The sequence below is a fragment of the Myiozetetes cayanensis genome, unplaced genomic scaffold (genome assembly GCF_022539395.1).
Source record: "Myiozetetes cayanensis isolate MyiCay16 unplaced genomic scaffold, myiCay2020 scf5-8, whole genome shotgun sequence".
Lineage (NCBI taxonomy): Eukaryota > Metazoa > Chordata > Aves > Passeriformes > Tyrannidae > Myiozetetes > Myiozetetes cayanensis.
Genome location: NW_026087742.1, coordinates 75,875,437 through 75,895,438, shown reverse-complemented (window position 1 = coordinate 75,895,438; position 20,002 = coordinate 75,875,437). Strand labels below are relative to the sequence as shown.

Sequence of the window (20,002 nt, the reverse complement as noted above, 5' to 3'; positions counted from 1 at the left end):
CAACTCAGTCCGGATTATCTAAAATTGTGCTGTTTAGTATTGCCTGCTTTTATTTGGTCATGCCTTCAGGCATGCCATAGGCAGAGCAGACCAGCTGGCATTGCCTGGGCTTTTTCCTTCCCTTTTGTAACCCAGTGGCTTTGAGCCGTTCTGGAGGCAAAGGCATCTACCAGGAGGGAAGGAAAACAACCCCCTGGAGGTGTCTTGTCATGAGCAGGGCCGAGTGCTGAAGCAGGGCAGGTGTCCAGTGGTACAAAGCAAGTGCAGAACAAAGGAGCTGTCTCTGAGCCTTGCTATGTGCCCCCACCCCAGCACTCCCCATAGGCTGCAGCCTTGCCCAACCTTTGCTCTCCCTCCCCTGCTCACGGAAGGTTGGTGGTCACACGTGTGGGCTGCTGCTTGTGCACGAGTTCTGCGTAGACCAGCAGTGGGTTTTGTAACAGCTGGCCCTGACTGCTATCAGTACCTGCTCCTGCTTACCCAAATCCCACACCTATTTGCAACCCGTCTCTTCTTATGCCCGTGGCACCGAATTGACCACGTTGCACGCTCTTCCACACTGTGAGCACAGAGATGAGCCTGCTCATTCCCACCGTTGTGTGGTGCTGCAGCTACGATGCACTCTGCGATCCCATCACCGCTAAGTGGTGAAATATTCTGCCTATTAACCAGTACAGATTAGGGCTGTTTTATCCAGCACTGAACCCAAGTCAGAAATTATTGCAATATCTCAATATGATGTGTGTGATGCCATTCCCATAGGCAACTGACATGACAAACTCAATTAGTAAATACGTCATTTATTTTTTTTCAAGAATGCAACATCAGCTCATGATTTCCAGGTATAAACTTTACAATACCAACATCAATCTTAAAATATTACATAATAAAATTTACATCAGTATGTAAAAAGCTGCAAGTTAATATTTTTAAAAGTCATTGTCTTAGTGGTAAGTACATTGGGGTCGGGGATTGGGGGGGAAATCACTCTGAATGAAACGTACAAAATCATTTTTAAAACGCTTTGAGTCTTCCAACAGTGCAACTAAACATAAGCGTTCTTGTCAAAGTGCTTTGGTGGGGTTTTGTCTGGGACACTGTTGTGGACCTTTGTACGAGAAGACATCACAGATGTGGCTCCATTATATGCATATCCTCTCCTGAAAAGAAAAAAAAACTATTTACAGCTCATCTCACGGACAGGTAAGGTCTTTGCATTCAGGCATTATAGTAATACAGCTAGAAGAAATGTAGAGGAAACTACCTAAAAATTTCAGGGGAGGGAGCATATTCCTTCTCTATGTGGTTCCATTCTAGTTTGACATTGCAATTCACTTTTATATAAACACATATCCCTTGCTTGCAGCTACGTAAATTAGGGCAGAATCGTGAAATACTTGGGCTGTGGCAGATCCTAGGTGAGCAGTTCCTCCCTCCAGCTGTGCCTCTTTGTTATCACTCCTCTTCTGCTGCTGGAGGTCCCACTGCCACCACTGCTGTCCTTCACCTTTCACTTTTCATTTGATGATTTGGGATTAAAGAAACTTGTCTACTCACACCTGTAAAGTGACCTAACCGTTTTTCTTACATCAGTTGGAATGCACTGTTTTCCAGACGTAGGAAATTTAGGCAGAATATATAACGAGTATTTGCTCTCAGTCAGTAACTTTTCTTAATTACATTATCCTTAAATCCCCTTATTTTCTTTTATCCACACAATCTCTTTCTGAATCTCACTACAAAATGTTTTGGAACAGTAATCAAACCACATACATACAGGGGGTACAAATGCACTGGTATTGATTTCTTTCAGTATGTACAACTTGTGCTTTACCTTGGAGAATTACTGTTTTCAGCTATTGAGAAGCAGAATATACTGCCACCAATTATGCAGAGTGAAGCTCCAGCCCATCCAATGAACAAAGCTGCTCCTAATTCATACCTACAGGAAGTCAATAAATGTGTTTAACAAAAGAGAGCATGGATTTAACAGATTTTTTTTCAGGATAACTAAATATTATATTTTTCTTCAATAACTTTCCATTGACACATACATTATTCATCACAAAATCAGCAGCTCTGCCATTCCCCCCATGTTCTTTTCATTATTTCCCTCTGACTCGGGAGGCAAACTCTGTCCCTGCAGTACACTTGAGCAATGCTTATCTCCCTGCACAGCCAGCTGGGGTGCCCTGATCTTTCTGCATCTCCTCCTGCATTGCTTTGCTCTGGGGTTTCATCATTCTTTGGCCTGTTTACAGCAGCTCCTGTCCCCTTGGACCATTCTGTTCCTGTTGGGTCCCAAACTGAACTGTGGCTTCTGCTGAGCCGGAGACTAGAACTTCTGCCTACAGCTCTCCTTAACTTTCCCCTCTGACTCTCAGGATCTCTCTGTCTCCCTCGCTCCCTATCCCTCCTGCTTAAAACACGAGGGGTTTGTACATATATACAATATGCATATGCAATACATCTACATATGTGCAATATATGCATACACATATGCATATAACAACATGAACATATAAGAACATGGGTGCATCTTCCAGAAACTTTCTGCTTCTCTCGTCACTGTGGCTGGATTCTGTCTGGAAGACACTGCTTCCCTCCCAAACCCATGGGCAGAGCTCCGGGTCACCAGTAATGGTCCCCTCTGCTGCCCGGGCAGCAGAAACAGCAGCCTGTGTGCAGCCAGAAACTGCTTACTTTGGCTCCAGGAGGAGATCGTGGTGCTTTAGGAGTACACGTTTCTAAAACAACAGCAGTAAATAAAGGAAAAGAAGGACATGGTGATAGGATTCTTTTCTTCCCCCTCAGCTCTGAAGCTTCAAGACAAGCAGCAACCCGCGGCTGCCACTCTTCTGCTTCATTCCCCAGCTCTTTGCCTGAGGCACTGCTCTTAAAAACACTTTTAGGATGACCTGCATTAGGCTGCAGGCACAAAAGTCTTCAGAGTCTCCTATTCCTCACTGTTAGAACAGACTGTATGTCTCTTGCTCCTTCTCTGCTCCAGTTGCCCCTTGAGGAGACCTTTATCTCCTCCTGATTGCTGGGATTCTGCATTGAAAACACAGGCCCCTGTCCCACACTGAGCCGTGGTTACTGGTCAGGTACTTGTGCTGTTCAGGCCTTTGTTACTAAATTTTTTTATTTACTGAGCTGTGGTGAGGTAGCCAAATAAAAGCCTCTGCTTGACAGCCTACCTGTACATCTGAAGGACTGTGTAGTTGCACCTTTCAGCTAGTTCTGAACTAGTGCACAGACCCTAATTTTACATCACTGAAATATTTAACTGAAAATACCTGTCAGTTGTCCTACAAAACATGTATCTTTATAAAGATGGCATGGCAGAAACACTCAAAAATTGCCTGTGAGAAACAAAAGAATCACTTTTCAGTGTTTTCTCGAGAGTCTAACCAGAGGTAAAGCACCCACTTTTTTAACAGCAACAAAAGTCACACAAGGACAAAAAGCTACACTTAGGATATCTGTGCTAGATGCCCTGGACACCCAGGTTTGAGTAATTTCTGATTCAGGGGCTTAGTGGCAAAAGCAATACAGACCGTGGAGCTCAGAGGTAGAACACTTCATGAAGGCTTGCACCGGACTCTTCACGGCCACACTTTTTCATTTTCTGTTTACATCATCAAAGTAGTTTTATTTATCATCCTTTGCTAAAAAAAGTATCAGATTCCCCCAAATGTTCTCCATACCCAATGTTGGGGGTTAAATTAAGTTTAATTTATAAAGTATTAGAAATTAACTGTGTAGGTTTAAGTTTAATTGTAATTTGCTTACAGCTTACCATAAGCGGGCCCTGATCAAAACTTAATGTAGATGAACTCTGTTTGTTAGCAGGAAAGGCCAAGCAGGGGAGAAGACAGAGAAAGCCTGGCTATCTTCAGATAAGGCTTAAGACGCTGGAGGACCCCAAGGCTGGCCCAAGCTGGAAGAACAATCAGTGGCCTGCCCACATGGACGTAGAGAAAGAATCCAATGAGGTGTTAGAAGACTTCAGACCATAAATCGCCACTGGATCATGAGGTGTATGCAGGGCACGTGAGTGAGTGAAGATCAGGTGCACAGACTGTGAGGGGATAAAGGCCCAGGGATTACTTTGTGTGGGGTCCCTCTCTGGAGACACTCAAGGTGAAATAAAGAACCCAGGGCCCGAAACTTTGCTTAACACCAGTGTGGGGCTTAGGCACCCAACGCTCAAATTAAGCTGTGGGAAACCATAGCTCAGCTGACTTTCACCCTGGAAAACTCTGCACCCAGTCCCGTTTGACTTTAAAGATCTGCCAAACCTGCGAAGATTTAATTCTATCTGTGCTCACATTTTCAACCATGTGCTCCATTTTTCACATGACTCAAAGGAGATTTCTGTCTGTTCAAGGGCTGGGGATTCTCTTATTAGAAGCAGAGATCTACATCAGAGCTTATCACCTAGGATCCCATTATAGTCAACGTGCAAGAAATACATACAAAGTACAGTTCTAGGACACCTTCAAGGTAGCTTTTTTATCAAGCTGTAACAGCAGATCAAAGGGACTAACTCAGATGTGAGGTGAGCCCCAACCTGGGGATCCCTCCATCCCTGCTAGTACTGCCAGACTAAGGTATGTGGATCAGGATTAGGCTCCCCACAGAAGCTGGTGCAGACCACGGTGGTGCTGGAGAACACAGCTGGACCAAGGTCCAGGAAGGCTGTTGCAGCAGGAACTTACTTGCCAGGACCATTTGCCTAGAAAGGGGGAAACGTGAGTTCGTTTCCACATTTTTATCTAACAGCATTAAATGGCTGGCCAGAGGCTGATACGACAGATCAGCCATCTCCCCTCCTGAATCTCTTCAGTTGTACAGAAAAGTAATCAAGACTGTATTGGATTAAATTAGCGTAGAAAAGGGTTATCTGATTGTTACCTACTAGTTGGTAAAGAAGACATGGGGTTCGGCCTTTGTTCTTGGGATTTTTTGTACTTTTTAAGCAGTGTTTGTTACTACACCATGTATAAACAGGTTATGTATAAGTTCCTTTCTGGGGTGACTGCCACACCACTAGGTTAATGAGTTGCAGAGCTGACCTAATTGGCCTTTCCTCCACATCTTTAAAGAGATAAAACAATCTTTATGATTTATACCAATACTTATGAGGAAAACTTCAAATTTCCAATTGCATATAAAACCTCTGTATGGCTCCCTGGATATTACCCAATCTTTTAGCTCCCATTCAAACTGACAGCACCACAAGTGCAGCCCCCCAGGGATCAATATTGGGCCCAGCGCTGTTCAGCATCTTCGTAAGTGATCTGGATAATGGGATCAAGTGTACCCCGACTGAGTTTGCCAACGATACCAAACTGAGCGGGGAAGTAGGCACTTCAGAAGGGAGAGCCACCCTGCAGGAAGACCTGGATAGGCTGGAAGAGTGAGCGAACAAGAACTTTATGCAGTTCAACAAGGACGTGAATAAGGTCTTGCACCTGAGAAAACATAACCGAGGAATGCAGCACGGGCTGGGATCTGCACGTCTGGGAAGCAGCTCTGTGGAAAGGGATCTGAAGGGCCTGGTGGACAGCAAGCTCTGTGTGAGAGGACAGTGTGCTGCTGCTGCTGCTGCTGCAGCAAAGGAAGCCAACGGGATGCTGGGCTGTATCAACAAGGGCATCATCACCAGAGATCAAGAAGGCATTATCGCACTGTACTCAGTGCTTGTCAGGCCACACCTGGAATATACTGTGCTCAGCTTTGGTCCCTGCTATGCAAGAAAAGATGTGGACAGGATGGAGGGGTCCAGAGAGGGGCCACAAAGATGATCAGTGGACTGGGAAGCTTGTCACATGGGGAAAGGCTGAGAGAACAGGGTTTGTTCAACCTTGAGAAAGGAACGCTTAAGGAAGACCCTATCACCATGTTACAGTATTTGAACGGTGGCTACAAAAAAATGCAGACTCCCTTTTTACAAGTAGTCACGTGGAAAAGATGTGGGATAAGTGGGTACAAATAACCCCTGGAGATTTTGATTGGACCAGAGGACATTTTTTCACAGTGAGAACAATTAGCCATTGGAATAATCTCCCCAGGGAAGTGGTGGATTCCCCAACATCAGACTTTTTAAAGAGTTGCCTGTACAGGGTGCTGGGCCATCTTGTCTAGACCACGCTGTTTCTGATAAAGACTGGACTAGATTCTCCTTGAGGTCTCTTCCAACCTGGCATTCTATAATTCCATGATATTTGCAGCACTTAAGAAGCCAACCCTAACATCCCACCAAAATCCAGTATTTAAAAAACCCTTACCATATGAAAAAATCCTTACAAACACTGGTACTACAGACAAAGAAAAAAAGGAGATAGGCTTTTTTAGAATAAATTTCTGCACTTGCTGTTTTCCCCTTCCCTCTTTATTATTAAAATTTTTGCAGGAAACAAACTCCTCTATTCTTAAAATTTTAGGTTGCAAGAACCAAAGTCGTCACTCTCTGAAGTCTGTGGCTGCATATCCATGAATCATGTACCACATAACACTGAAATCAATCTGATTAGAGATCACTGGCAGCTCAGGGGGCAGAGCTTGAAACTGATGAAGAGGTTTAGAGGTGGTGATTGCTGAGACCATGCAAATTCACCTGCAGAGAACCAAAAGCCACCCTCAACTACACTGACCAGGCAGGCTAAAAGAAGTGTTTTTTTCAGTAATCCACGGAGGTAGAATTCAATGAAAGAACTAAAGTACAATATCAGTACAGATGAAAAATATTCTAGTTGTTACACACATTAAGAACACAAAGTAAACTTCAAAGCAAACCAGTGGAAGCTTCATTAGCTGCCAGGAGGTTGGTATATGTAAATGGCATACCTACCTAGCGAATCAGTACAGTTACCCAAGAGAAATACACAGTATGAATGCCTAATTCTTATGATTCTTGGAAAATTATTCAAATCTATCACAAAGGGGACTACATGAACTATGCACAATCCATTCAGAGACAGGAAAGCTGAAGTGAAACAATTCTCTATAGGACAGAATGAGAAGTAAGTCACATAATTTGGCAAAGGACAAAAACAATAAAGGTTTTAAGAGTTATGTTTGTGTTTGGTTTTTTTTAACTAAAAGTAGTAAAGGGACAAAATAGTTTTCTAAGAAAATCTGTGGGAGCAACACCAGCAAGACAGCAAAACAAGAGCGCACATTTTTCCCAATTAGAGGTGTTTAAAGAAAAATTAAATACATCTTGGCTGCAAGCACAAAGGCATCCCATAGTATCCCCGAGACTCTGGGCATGTCATTATGAAGGATCAAGCAATTCCTTTGGAGCCATTTTTAACTGGCAATGAAAACTATCATAGCAGGACATAAAGTCCAGCCGAAGGTTTCTTTCTAAGTAAGGTGAGGTTTGGAGTGTCCCTGTGGTGCCTGTCCTACCTCACTTAGGTATGTAATTCAAACCCAAAATCCCTCAGGAATCAGCCTTAGGCAGGTCTTTGATTCCTCCTGCACCCATATGTAGCCAGGGTGCCTCTTCCAAATGCAGAAGGCTGGAGGGAAATTCTGACAGTTGACATGATGCTAAATATCATTTGTTTTCCACTACAGTATCTCAAGCCTGCCTTTGACACTGCCAGAATAACTTCAGGAGAAAAATGTGCAGTTAAAGGCAAAAGGCTGAAACTCTCTCAGTGAAGAGCCAATGCCACATTTCCACAATATACCAGCAGGGCATATTAAATGCTTCTGCAATGCTTATCAAAGTGAGAGTTCACAGACAAAATGCAACAAGAGTTCACAGCAACAAAATGCATTACTACAACATATTTTACACTGGTTGAGAGAGAAAGGACCTGAATGCCACCATTAGCTTCATCTGATGCAAGGTTGCTGCATGAGCTACGTGCACCACAAGGAACTCAAACTACAACTTCTGGCTTTCCTTTCTGCCCTCATCTCTGCAGTTGTCATTACGTGTGCCCACAGCTGAGATATGCTGTTGTTCAGGAAAAAGGTAATTTCTGCAGAGAATGTTTTACTACCTTTACTTTAATACTTAAACTGGATTTCTCATTCCTTCGCAGTAGAACTCCACCGTGAGGTCTGCCTGCTCTTTTGCAGCAGAGAAGCATAGGAATACAGTGTAGGAAAGGCACTTCTGGCAACAACCATGGTATTGTTCACTAGGAGCAGTAAGCCTGATGAATAATTAACTTCTGTCTATATAGCCAGGCGCCATTTTCTTTACAGAACTTCACATGCTTCTTTCTTTTGGAGGCCTTTCAATCCTGTCTTCACTGTACCAAATAAGCAGAAACTAGAGTGGCATTATGGAGAAAACTAATACGAACCTGTTTTCAGGATAGGAGAAGCAGTGTCGACCCTACTGCAAAGGTGGACCCACTTAGTGTTATTTATTCAGACTACTTTTTTTTTCTGTCAAAGAGAAACATAAAGGCTCAGGGTTCCTTAGTGAGCCCTTACTTGGGTCTTGCCTTTAAAGAAAAGTTTACATCATGAATGAAGTCAAAACAGGAAAGTCTATGATGCTGTAATTTACAGCCAATGCTTTCAGACTTGGTAGTTAAGATATCAATCCAAAATCCAAGCACAAGGGTTTGTGGATTGCTACTTTCGTAGGTCCTGAGAACTTGCTCACCCTTAAAGGCAGTCTTTAGGAATGCTCATTATTTCTGGTATGGATCCTGCAATTCTATGAATACTCACTCCCTTAAATTTATTATAGTATAGTCAAAGCATTATGTTAGTGCTTATAAGACTGTGGGTTCTGATACGGTTTATGAGTCAGATTTCAGTCATCTGGACTTGAAAATACGCCTGCAAAGAGTCCAGAGAGCCTGCAGAAACCTCTCCTCAAGAGACATCAAGACTGTACAGGGCTTGACACCATCATGGAAAGCACCTTCTATCAAAAGCTCAAGGAAATAACTTTTTCCCTTCCCTATCAAATGATGCACCTAATGAGCACCTCTGTCTTGTGCAATCCTTTTGCTGCACCCCTGGCATAAAGGCAGGCTTCACTCCCAATTAACCCCACCTGCTCTATGGAAGCGGGTCAGAATCCTGCCAGGCCACAGTAAGCCTGGGCACACATATTACAGAGCAATCATTGTACAGGACAGTGTTTGTTCATTCAATTTCAGCACATGGTTACTCCAGTTAGGAAACATGATTAAATAAAACTGCAGTCCACTGTCCTCTTCTGCCCCACAGAAGCACCTTCTCTATATCTAAACAGGCTCTGGTGCACAGTAGGAAACTTAAGGTCTACTTGTTCGAAAGATTTATGGGTATAGGAAAGTACTTACTTTTGTGCAACAAAAGAAGGATCAAAGAACTCAGACGTAATCCTGTTTGCATACAGGGAACAACTAGTCATAGAGCACAACCCTGAAAAGCATAAGACAAACTATTCAGTGGAGCCAGTAGAAGAGCTTTGGGCCTGACCCTGAAGTCAACAAAGTCACGGAGAATTGTGCGGGGGTTTCTGCGGAAAAGAAACAGCTCTGGTATGACTTCAAATATGCAAACTGAGAGAAATAGAGCATATTTACCAGAGAGTATGAAAATCAGTCCAGCTAAACAAGCTATTTTTGCTTTAGTCTGATCAGAGCCTCCGACTTTCGTACACTTCATCCCAACCAGTCCAAAAATGGCACCGAAGAAACCCAGGCAGACAGCGGAGATCATCAGTCCTCTGCAGGCTTGGATGTAACCTGTTGGGAGAAAGAGAAACACTAATGTGAGAACTGGGGCCACGATGGGTTTCACTATAGTTCCTCTCCCTCTGTGCAGCATTAGGCATTCACTATTGCAGATGGAATCAGACCTTGGCTGGAGTAATGTCACCTTCCCACTGAGTGTATTCTTCTGAGTGATGCCCTTCACAGGGCATCATCACCTCAGCCCAGCTCCTAAGGAACATACTATGGGCAGTCAAGGCTCCAAAAAATAATCCCATGGCACTGTGTACAGTATCTGCAAGAGGTTGTACCCACGAGGCTTTGAAGAGCAACTCCACGTGGCCCGCTCAGGGGCTGCCACAGGTTGCAGGGCCACTCTGTGCACACAAAGCCAGTCTCACATGTCAGCCTCGTTGGGCATGCGTGCCGCAGATGCAATACAACTGTCAGGGGGTTGGCAGCAGGGACCCTGGCTGGGGTCCTGGGCCAGCCTGGACATGCCACCGATTTGATTTGGATCCACCAAGAAGGCCTTCATTCTCCAAGGAAGTCAAGCATGCTCAGCTCTGTGGACACCAGTAGTCCCTCGGGATAAAGCAAATCACTGCCATATTTAAACCTGGACAAACAGCTTGTGGTTGGCTACAGCCACAAACAATTCTGCCTTGCTGCCTGAGGCTGCTCTGAGCGGGACGTCCAAGGGGAGGGCTCTTCAGCAGGACAATGGGTTGCTTGGCCTCTTCTCCCTTCTGAGAATATCTTGTAATTGAAAGACTGTGATAATTTCATATCACTGCTTACAGGGTGGAACGCTGCAATCTTACACAGCTGAATAACCATCACAAGATGTTTTTCTTCATAACCTGCTGTTACATCTCATTTAAAATGAATATGAACTCCCACGATTAGGGTATTCATTCCTTTTGCTTTGATCTCCAGTGGGTGGAAATGTTGAGAGCTAAACCACATTGTCACTGCCTATTACACCAAATTTTACATAATAACAAATAAAAAAAAAAAACTAACTCAAAGCCCTGCATAGAAGTCTTTAATATGTAAGAAAATAATATATTAAAACAGGAACTAAAGGACATCTAATGAAAACAGAAGGCAGCAGATTCAAAACAAGAAGTGCGCTTTCTTGTACAAGGAAGCTGTGGAACTCCTTTCTACATGATGTGGAGGCCCAAGCTCTACAGAGATTCAAAAAGAGGCTCAATACATTCATTACAGAGAAACCCGTGTCTGGCTGGCAGGTCCTCGAGATGCAGATGGCTACCACAGACACTTGGCTGCCTTCTGCTATCCTTACTGCTGCCCCCTTTAGCAACTGCTGGAGGCATATCAGCTCCAGGATGACCGCTCCGTGCTTGAACGACATTTAAAACCTCGCACTGATTCGCAGATCTGTGCAGCAAAGCAATTTGTTGCACATAACAACCTGTTTTATCAGGCCTACCAAACCTGGGAGCTGTGCTGTCCAACTACTGGCATTTATCTACACACACAGATGGACTTCCTCCATTTGTCACACGACTCACATGTTGGAAAGTAAGAGAGAAAGAGTCAGTCATTCGTGCAAGACCCAAGTTTGAAGAAAGCAGCCTTGCTTTGTTAATTTTTGCTATCGGCGTGGAAAAGTTGGCTTTTACTACTATAGGTGGTGTTTAATATACTTGTAGCAGACAGGTAAAGCACAAGATGAAGACTGGGAAGGAAGCTATTATTTTTGACAGGTCCAATTTATTGACACTGTTAGTAGCTAATTGACACATTAAAGTGCTGAACCATGAACATATTTACCCGGAGGTCCTCTAAACTTTTATTTATGTGTGAACCTCCTAAGAAAACCAGTAAATATTCACCCCAACCAAAATACCCAGCATTTGCTAGTAACCACAGGGCTGAAATTCAGTTTTTCCTGAAGGTCAATACACAGTTTTAGAATAGGTAGAGGGTAGTGAGACAGCAAGAAATAATTAACTCACTCACTCAGAAATCATTTTCAATTATAAACAGCATGAGCTGAAGGACTGCTCAGTTCTGCTGAATGAATAACTTTCCTCACTAAATAATTGAACCAACTGAGCAGGCCAGCCACAGCACAGCTTGTTTCATTTCACCACAGCAATCAGCCAACTGGCACACATTTTTAAAACAAAATACATGAAAAAAAAAAAATCACAATTTACACTAGTAATGTGGAAGAGGAGAAGTCTCACTAATGTCCCACTCAGCTGACTGGAGCATCAGGAAGCATAGAAGGCTGAAATCAACTTTTTCACCAAATCCAGCCTCCTGTTGCTTAGCCCCTAGGTTCAGACTGTGTATAGCATTTGGCTGTAAGAGGAACTAAACCTCTCTTTTGCTTCCAAGAAAGCAAGAAGATTATATTGCTCACTAAGACATAAAGCTTGTTCAGCCTGTAGGAGAGAAGGATCCAGGGAGATCTTATAGCAGCATTCCAGTACCAAAAGGGGCCTACAGGAAAGCTGGAGAGGGACTTTTTACGAGAGCATGTAGTGACAGGACAGGGGGACACGGATCAGACTGAAAGAGGACAGGTTTAGACTACATATCAGGAAGAAATTATTTACTATGAGGGTGGTGAGGCACTGGATCAGGTTGCCCAGAGAAACTGTGGATGCCCCATTCCTGGAGGTGTTGAAGACTGGATGTGGCTTTGAGCAACCTCTTCTAGTAGGAGGTGTCCCTGCCCGTGGCAGGGGGGTTGGAACTGGATGGTCTTTAAGGTCCCTTTCAACCCAAATCCATTCTGTGATTCTATGGTAATGCAGAAGAGTGTAAAAGGGAGCTGCCTATTTCTTCACACTTCTCCACTCAAGACCAAACCTGTCCCTTTTACAAATGTTTATTGTCTGTATTTGCACCAGCTCCTGTAGGAAACTTGTCATGTACATACTAACCACCCAAATGAAGCTTCAAGCGACAAAAAGCCATGCATTTTAAACAGACAAGCAGACAAACATGCATTACTCATAAAGTCATGTTTAGCAGCATTCCAAGAGAAACCTATTTCAAGGTGGTTTTTGTTAGGGGTTTTTTTGGTTGTTTTTTGTTGGTGGGTTGGTTTGGTTTTTTTTTTGGTCTTAAACAAATGTGTTTTGTCTTGCATTCAAATTAATCTTGTTAGAGCTTCACCTTTCTTGCCTCACTGCTCTCATACTTGCCTCTCAGGCCTCCAAAGAGTTAGGAGGCATTCACACATTCGTATCACATGACACTATGGAAAAAATATATGCAAAGTTCTGGGGACTGCCACTTTCACAACAAATGCCTCTGGTGGCATTTTGCAGTCTGCATCACGTGAAGGGTAAGAGGTTGCCTTACAGATACAGCACAGATTCCTTCCAAAAGCACACACCCACTGCTTTTGTCTGTCATTCTAAGCTCTAATACCCTCTTTTAGCTCATAAGTAAATTTTTGTTCAGCTCTGTTTTGCAAAAGGTCATCAGATCCACTGTTGGAAACATGGAAACTGATATGTCCTCTTTTGGGGAGGTGGTTTCATCAGTAAGTTTCCACCTATGACCAGTGGCACAAAAAAGTGAACCCAAAATGACTGTAAGTCCCACAGAGAGGAACAATATTTTTGCTTGCATACAGAATGTGGGGCTGAATACTTAATGAAGGCTGGCCAAACTGCATAAAGGTGGAAGGAAATCACATACTATTTTCTCTGGAAGCCGTTTGTGTGGAGCAAGGGCCTGAAAGCCATCAGGACAGCCCCGCTGCTGTGCCATCCTACAGCAATCTGGGGAGCACAGTCCAAGCCCACCCCATGATGCAAACCAAAACAAGGATAAAGGAGAGCCATCTCCTGAGCACTCCTGACCTGAACTATGACATTGCTTCTGCTGCATTCCACAGGAGAACTCCAGTAACTGGCATAGAATAATAGAATCATAGAATGGCTCGGGTTGGAAGGGACCTTAAAGACCTAGTTCCTACCCTCCCTGCTACAGGCAGGCACATCTCCCACTAGACCAGGTTGCTCAAAGCATGGTGATAGCCCAATTTTTTTCTCTCCTCGTTTTACCTCTGATCCTGTGGCAGACCTGAGCAGTCTCTCCAGACAAGAAGTCCAACAACACTCAGAGGTTTCTGATTTGACAAAAAAAACCCATTTCTGTAGAAGAGGACCTGCTCTGTGAGGCAAATCCTTTCCGTCTGTGTGAGGAAGGAGTGGAGAAGAGCCATGTTTTCCTGGGACAACAAAAATATTTCTAGTAATTTCTAGTCATGCCCTGCCATTTTGAGGAGACCAACACTTTGTCGCTACATTTATCTTTATAGGGTTACTGTTTCTGCTCACAAACAATTCACTGAATACAGGAAACCAGATCTGCCCTTTTTTGTGTCTTCTGAGTCCCCCACCTGAGGATGGAGTCAGGAAGTTCCCACATTACCAATCACAGGGAATGGGATTCAGCTTGGACATGTAAGTCTGTGCAAAGAGAAGAGGAGGGAAGAAGGGAGAGGCTCCTCAAGGGCTGAGGCAGACTCAGCTTTACGCTGACACACAAATTCTTTAAGCCACGAGTGACGCACTGCAAGCCTGAAGTACGTTCCTGCACAGGGGAAGGGTTAGGGTGAAGAGGGGACCTACACACCCATGGTCAGGCGCTAAAGGGCTCCCAGCAGAGCCTGCAAGCACAAGGAGGGGAGTTTGGGCCAGGCTACCTGTGGAAAGCACCTTTGCCTGCGTGTGGCTGCCCCTCTTGACCTGACCCAGCTTGCCTGGTCTGTGCTAGGGGGTTACATTCCTCTCTCTCCAGCCTGTCTTCCACCTCCATTGTGCCTGGGTACCAGGACCTGGCTCCACGGCATTTAGAGATGCTACTGAGAAACACTGAAAGCCAAGAACTTTCCACTGCTGACAAACTGCCTGGCCCGGAGTATGGGATAGGGCCCTTCCAATGTGCATTTGGGATTCACTTCTGTCCAAAATGAACTGATGACTCTCTTTCAGTGCAGAAGGTGCCTTGAAAACTCATTCCTTGGCCAAGTGGAACGTGCTACCCAACACACAAGGTTCCAATGCCCAAGCATTCGGAGGAGGGGGGTAAGGACACGGCTATCAAGAGTCTTCTTCTTTATGAAATTTTAAATCTTCCAAATTCTGCATACTTTGTAACTTTGCTTTTCTTCCTCTGCAAACAGATTAACCCAGATCTAAAAGAACAGCTGAACAATAGATTTGGTCGATCCAAAAGGTTATGCACCAGCGATTGCTCTGTGCCCACCTGCACACAGAACACAGCTCCTTGCCCAAGCCTGGAAACCACATTCTCAGCTGCTACACTTGGCAATAGCATGACTGATGTCAATGGAGGCCAGCCAGCAATCCCACCCCTTCAGAGGAACTGGTAAATCCCTCTGCCATCTGTGGCTGGGTGTAAAGAAGGTCTGGGGAATAGTATTTCTCCATCCAAGGGAAGCATCCTGCAACAGTGATGTTTAAGGATTGCCTGTGTTACCTTTTTCCTGTATCTTGACCTGTTTTAGGCCTTTCTACCTACAGAGGTTAAAGGTTTTCTGACACTGGTATTAACTTCATGATCATATGAAACCCTGTTACATTAATATGTTACAATAATTGGTTAGTGATTAGATTAATAGACCTTCTTTTCCTTTTAAACAAAACTTTCACACCAAAATCCACACTCAGATTCCAGTGCAAAGGGAGTGTCTATCCAGACCATGAACAGTAGGTCTGATGTTTTGTGAGTATTAAAGCCACTGGGACACTCTATATTGTATTCATTTATAACTGCAGAAACTTGGAAAAGGTGCCATAATTCCAGAAACCTTTCCTCCCTCTCTTTATAGTCACTCCTGAAGCTATAAACCGATGCCATCCACACCTCTCCTCTTTCTACTAGCCGTAATCAGTGTGGATTTATCAACTAAAAGTTTAGTTGCAAAGATTTTCCATAATTCCAATTTCCCAGTACAGTTTCTTTAAAGGGAAAAAATATTCCCCTTTAATCAGAGAAGAAATGAAGCACCAACTCAGTCTTTGGTTCCAAGCCCTATAGCAAAACTCTCAGATTTGCTTCAAAATAACACTGCCTTAAAACTGAGGCAAGCTATGCATCCCTTCTGCATACCTTTGCATCCCTGACTGCCCCGAGCTTTTACACTGTCATTTATCAATGAAGCAATTACATCCAAGTTAATAACCGCTTAGCAAAACCAGCAAAGGAACATTAATTAAAACAAAATGACGCCAAGGCTTGTTCTTCTCCACTGACCGTTGCATGGCTGGCAAAACCATAAGAAAGAGGAATGTCATGACAGTCAGAAAATAAATCGGCAAGAAAAAATTGCCTGCATTCTTCCTGTGTCAAATCCACACGCACACTCTTCTGATGGAAGGAGGGGGGAAAAAGCAGGTAGCGACAGCAAAAGAGGTCAAAGCCGCCACTTAGGCACCAAACATACTTTCAAGCAGGGGGTCTTGAGGGAAAAGAAAACATTTCCACAGGTGTGCTCAAGTAGCACGCTGCCACCTGCCAGGGGACAGGAGGGCACTTGCCCACGAGCCCGGGTGGAAGCCGCCTCCGCCGGGGTCCCGCCACCCCCGGCCCCGCTCGGCGCGCCCCGACCCCGCGCTGTCCGCCCGCCCCGCCGGCTCCGCGGCCGGCCCGGGAGGAGCCCCGGGCCCCCCAAACTCCCGCACAGCAGCACAGGGGAAGGTGGGGAGGTGTCGGGGTGGGGGGGAGGGCAGCGGGAGCCTGACCGTCCAGCGCCAGCATGGATGGGAAGTCCTTGCAGTTGGAGACGCCGGTGGAGTCGGTCACGCAGGTCTTCCAGAGGTTGGCCCAAAAGGTGGCGGTGGTGATGACCGTGCCGTCGATGGTGGACACCTTCCAGTAGTCGGTGGGCAGCGTGGAGGAGACGAGCACCCAGCCGGAGATGGTCAGCAGGAACGCGATGATCTCCGCCGACGTGCTCGCCATGGGCCCGGCGGAGGTGGCGGGCGAGGCGGGCGGGCGGCGCGGGGCCGCGGCGGCGGCAGCGGTGGAGTCCCGGCGGCGGCGGGCGGAGCGGAGCGGAGCGGAGCGGAGCGCACCCAGCGGAGCCCGGCGGGGCGGGGGCGGCGGCCGCGGCCGCCCCGGGCCGCGCAGCCCAATCAGCACAGGGAGCTCCCGGCGCCCCCGGGGCCGCCCCCGCCCCGCCCGGGCCCCGGCAGCGCCCCGGGGTCCCTCCGGCCGCGCCCGCAGCGCTGCCCCTTGCGGGGAGCGGCGAGCTCCCCGAGGTGGCGATATAAATCAGACCCGAAAACAAACAAACAAGCAAACAAACAGCAACGCGACCTCTAATTTGGGTGTAGTTTCCCCGTCCCCTGCAGGTGCGCGTGTAGGGGACGGGACGGGACGGGACGGAGGGACGGAGGGGCAGCAATGGGACAGGTGCGGCCTCAGCGTCTCCTCAGGAGCTGCAGGCTTGCATCTCTTTCCGCATGCAGACGCCCCCCTGCCCCCCCCCCAAAAAACAGCCCTGCCTGGGGAATGGTTTTGAGGAATGCTTGTACAGTACAGGCGTGCTGACCGTATAGAGAGCTCCGTATGGAGGTAAGGAGGTAAGCTTTTGAAACCCACAGCAAGGTGTTTTAATCCTCTGAATTTCGGCTGGCCCCGTATTATTACCTGGCTACAGACAATACAACGTTTAATACCTGTTTTTGTAATCTGAGGTGATGAATTTGGGATTTTCTGCCTCAGTTTTAATGCCCAGGCATTCAAGCCTACATCTCACAGGTGTAGAGTTATCCACAGCGGTTTCACCGCCTGTTTGAAGCTGTTTACTTTCCACATCAGTAGTGTATTTGTTATTGATGTGGAAAGTACACTGCCGGTCTTTACTTTCCTCCTATTTATTTCAAAACTATTGTTACATTTTCTAAACCTTTTTGCCAGATGGGCAATCACTGGAGGATAAGAAGCCACATTTGCATCATTATTCTTCTGATGAATGCTCTTTGGTTCTGCCGTGCGGACACAAACCCGGATGTAATGGCTTATAGAAATATATTTAAAAAAAAAAAAAAAAAGGAAAAAAACACACCCACAGTTAGGTGTACCCTTGGGTGTGTGTCAGAGCTCAGTGGGGACAGGGTGTTTGTTGATCTGTCAATGCCCCAGCAGGATAAAAGGGGGTCCACAGACGCATTTACTGACGTAGTGGCTCTGCCTGCTCTCTGCCACCTTGGTACCCTCTGACTTGGAGGTGACGCACAGAGGCATTGGCAGAGAAGAGGAGAGGGGAAGGCAGGCAGTAGGCTTGTTTGCACAGCAGCATTGGCCATGGAATGTGTTACAGCTCCATTCAACCTCTCTGCCAAGATGCCTTCTCTCCTCAGGAGGGAAAAGAAAGAGAAAGGGTCATGAGGTGGGTGAACCACCCTTCTTTGTGGTGTCAGAAGTATCCAGAGCTCACTTCGGGACACAAGGAAGTGCTTCTGAGTTCAGTGAACAGGGACATGACCATAGATCCATCTCTATGATATTATGATCTACTTATCATAGGGCATGGCAGCAAAAAGGAAAAGAAAAAGGGGTTTGAATATTTTCCTCCATCATGGCAGTTTGAGATATTGCAGACTGGAATTTTGTTGGTAGTGATAAACTAGGCCAATCCAAGCTATCAGCTGGGATCTAATTGAGTCTGCAGATGGAGTCTTGAGTCCAAGCCTGGGTCGTCATGCTTACTTGACATGGGGAGTTCACCTGTTCTTTTATTGATAACACTGCTTTGGTTGGTGAATACAGGGAGTAAGTAGTGTTTGGGCAAATTTTGGTCAGGGCCCATCAGAAGTTTTGGTGTGCTGCCACACCACAACCAGAAGGCTGGAGTCAGCATTGAAGGATAGGAACACAGCGAGGATACTTCTAGGCCTGAGTCTGAGCCCCAGGGAGGAAGAGGAGGAGGAAGAGGAGCTTCCTTACAAGCATAGGTATCCCTTCCCAGAGGGGCTATGGAAGCGGCAGGCTGGTGAGTAACCCTGCTAAAGGTGGTTAGCCCTGCTGAAGCTGCTGTAGACTCTGGCTGAGATGTCCAGCAACCAGTTTTGCTGTCCCAGACCATGCTGCTTTCAACAGAGCTGGACTTCATCTGCGATGTGCAGTATAGATCCACGTGTCTCTGATGGCCACCTATGTGCTGCCAGGGACTTCAAAGGGAGCCTGGGCAGATGGCTTAGGACAGATGAAATTAATTCCACCTCAGACTCAGTCTCTACCTGTCAGCAAGGACTTTTCAAGCAGGGCTAATTTATATTTTCATTCCCTTGTAAACCCTGTTTTATCCACAGTGTTGTAAAGTGGCCTTAGTGTACATGAGACTCAGGGAAAGGCTCCTCCTTTTTACTTCTGACAGTGTTGCTTTTGAGGGTGTTTTATGTTACTAGTCCAGTTGCTACCATCTTTCTCATCTAAAATCAAAGCAAGATAAAATCAAGATAAAATCAAAGCTTCTGATCTTATCTGTGGTGATGTAAACCCAAAATGACATAGTGCAGGGCTGAGCGTTTGCCCCAGCTTGAAAAGTAGGGAGGTTGCAAGAGATACTCTTCCTGGTGGCATTTTCTTCATGCTGGCTGGGATCTGTAGGGGTGAGACATTGCAAAACATTCATCTGGGAGGCTGTGTTTCTTCCCTTATCATGTATTCAGCTTCTTTCTCTTATACAACTGCAAGTCCCTCTGTTGTGAGCCTAACTCGTATGTTTACCAGTTTTCCAGGAAACAATGGTCCCTTTTCTCCCTGTTGTGGTAGGAACTTAACATACCTATGAAGACATGCCTATATCTCCCTTCAGTCTCTGTCTCTTGCCATCATAGCTCTAGCTTTGGATTTGCTTACTATTTATATCTAATATAGTAGAATGAAAAACTTGGACTTTGCTTTGGGTTTGTTTTATTTTGTTGGGTTTTTTGTTTGGTTGGTTTGTGGTTTGGGTTTTTTTTTTAATTGTTCCTGTGTTTTGGGACAAGGTATGACTTGGGATTTTTTTTTTTTTTTAAGTTCCTTAGACCACTGTGAGACTCATTTCTGTTCTTTTCTGTACACAAGTGGATCAGGTCATTGCAATAGCACAGGTTTGTGCTGGGTCATTTGACTGAGTGTGGGCTTTATTCTCAGACCGGGTGAGAAAGGTGCTCATGTCTTTTTGTAAGAAAACCAACCCTTGTGGTTCATTTTTTGTGATAAGTTTCATTGACTCTTGGGCATAAAACTGGCATTTTGGGAGGAAATATTAGTAAGTGTTTAGAATAGACTATTTT

General features: G+C 45.5%; 1 protein-coding gene across 2 annotated transcripts in view; it reads right to left on the bottom strand.

Moving 5' to 3' along the window:
- Positions 1-711: 711 nt before the first annotated feature.
- The window catches only part of CLDN10 (claudin 10), a 56,841-nt gene continuing 37,550 nt past the window's right edge, over positions 712-20,002 (bottom strand). The window contains exons 1-5 of one of the 2 annotated variants that reach the window (XM_050332381.1): positions 16,457-16,711; positions 9,561-9,722; positions 9,315-9,396; positions 1,835-1,942; positions 712-1,160 (exon numbers count right to left, since the gene is read on the bottom strand). In XM_050332381.1, coding sequence (XP_050188338.1) covers positions 1,046-1,160; positions 1,835-1,942; positions 9,315-9,396; positions 9,561-9,722; positions 16,457-16,676 — 687 coding nt within the window. In that variant the 5' untranslated portion in view covers positions 16,677-16,711 and the 3' untranslated portion in view covers positions 712-1,045. Of the gene's footprint in view, positions 1,161-1,834; positions 1,943-9,314; positions 9,397-9,560; positions 9,723-16,456; positions 16,712-20,002 lie in introns of those variants that run through there. The other variant, XM_050332382.1, reaches the window with a different exon arrangement.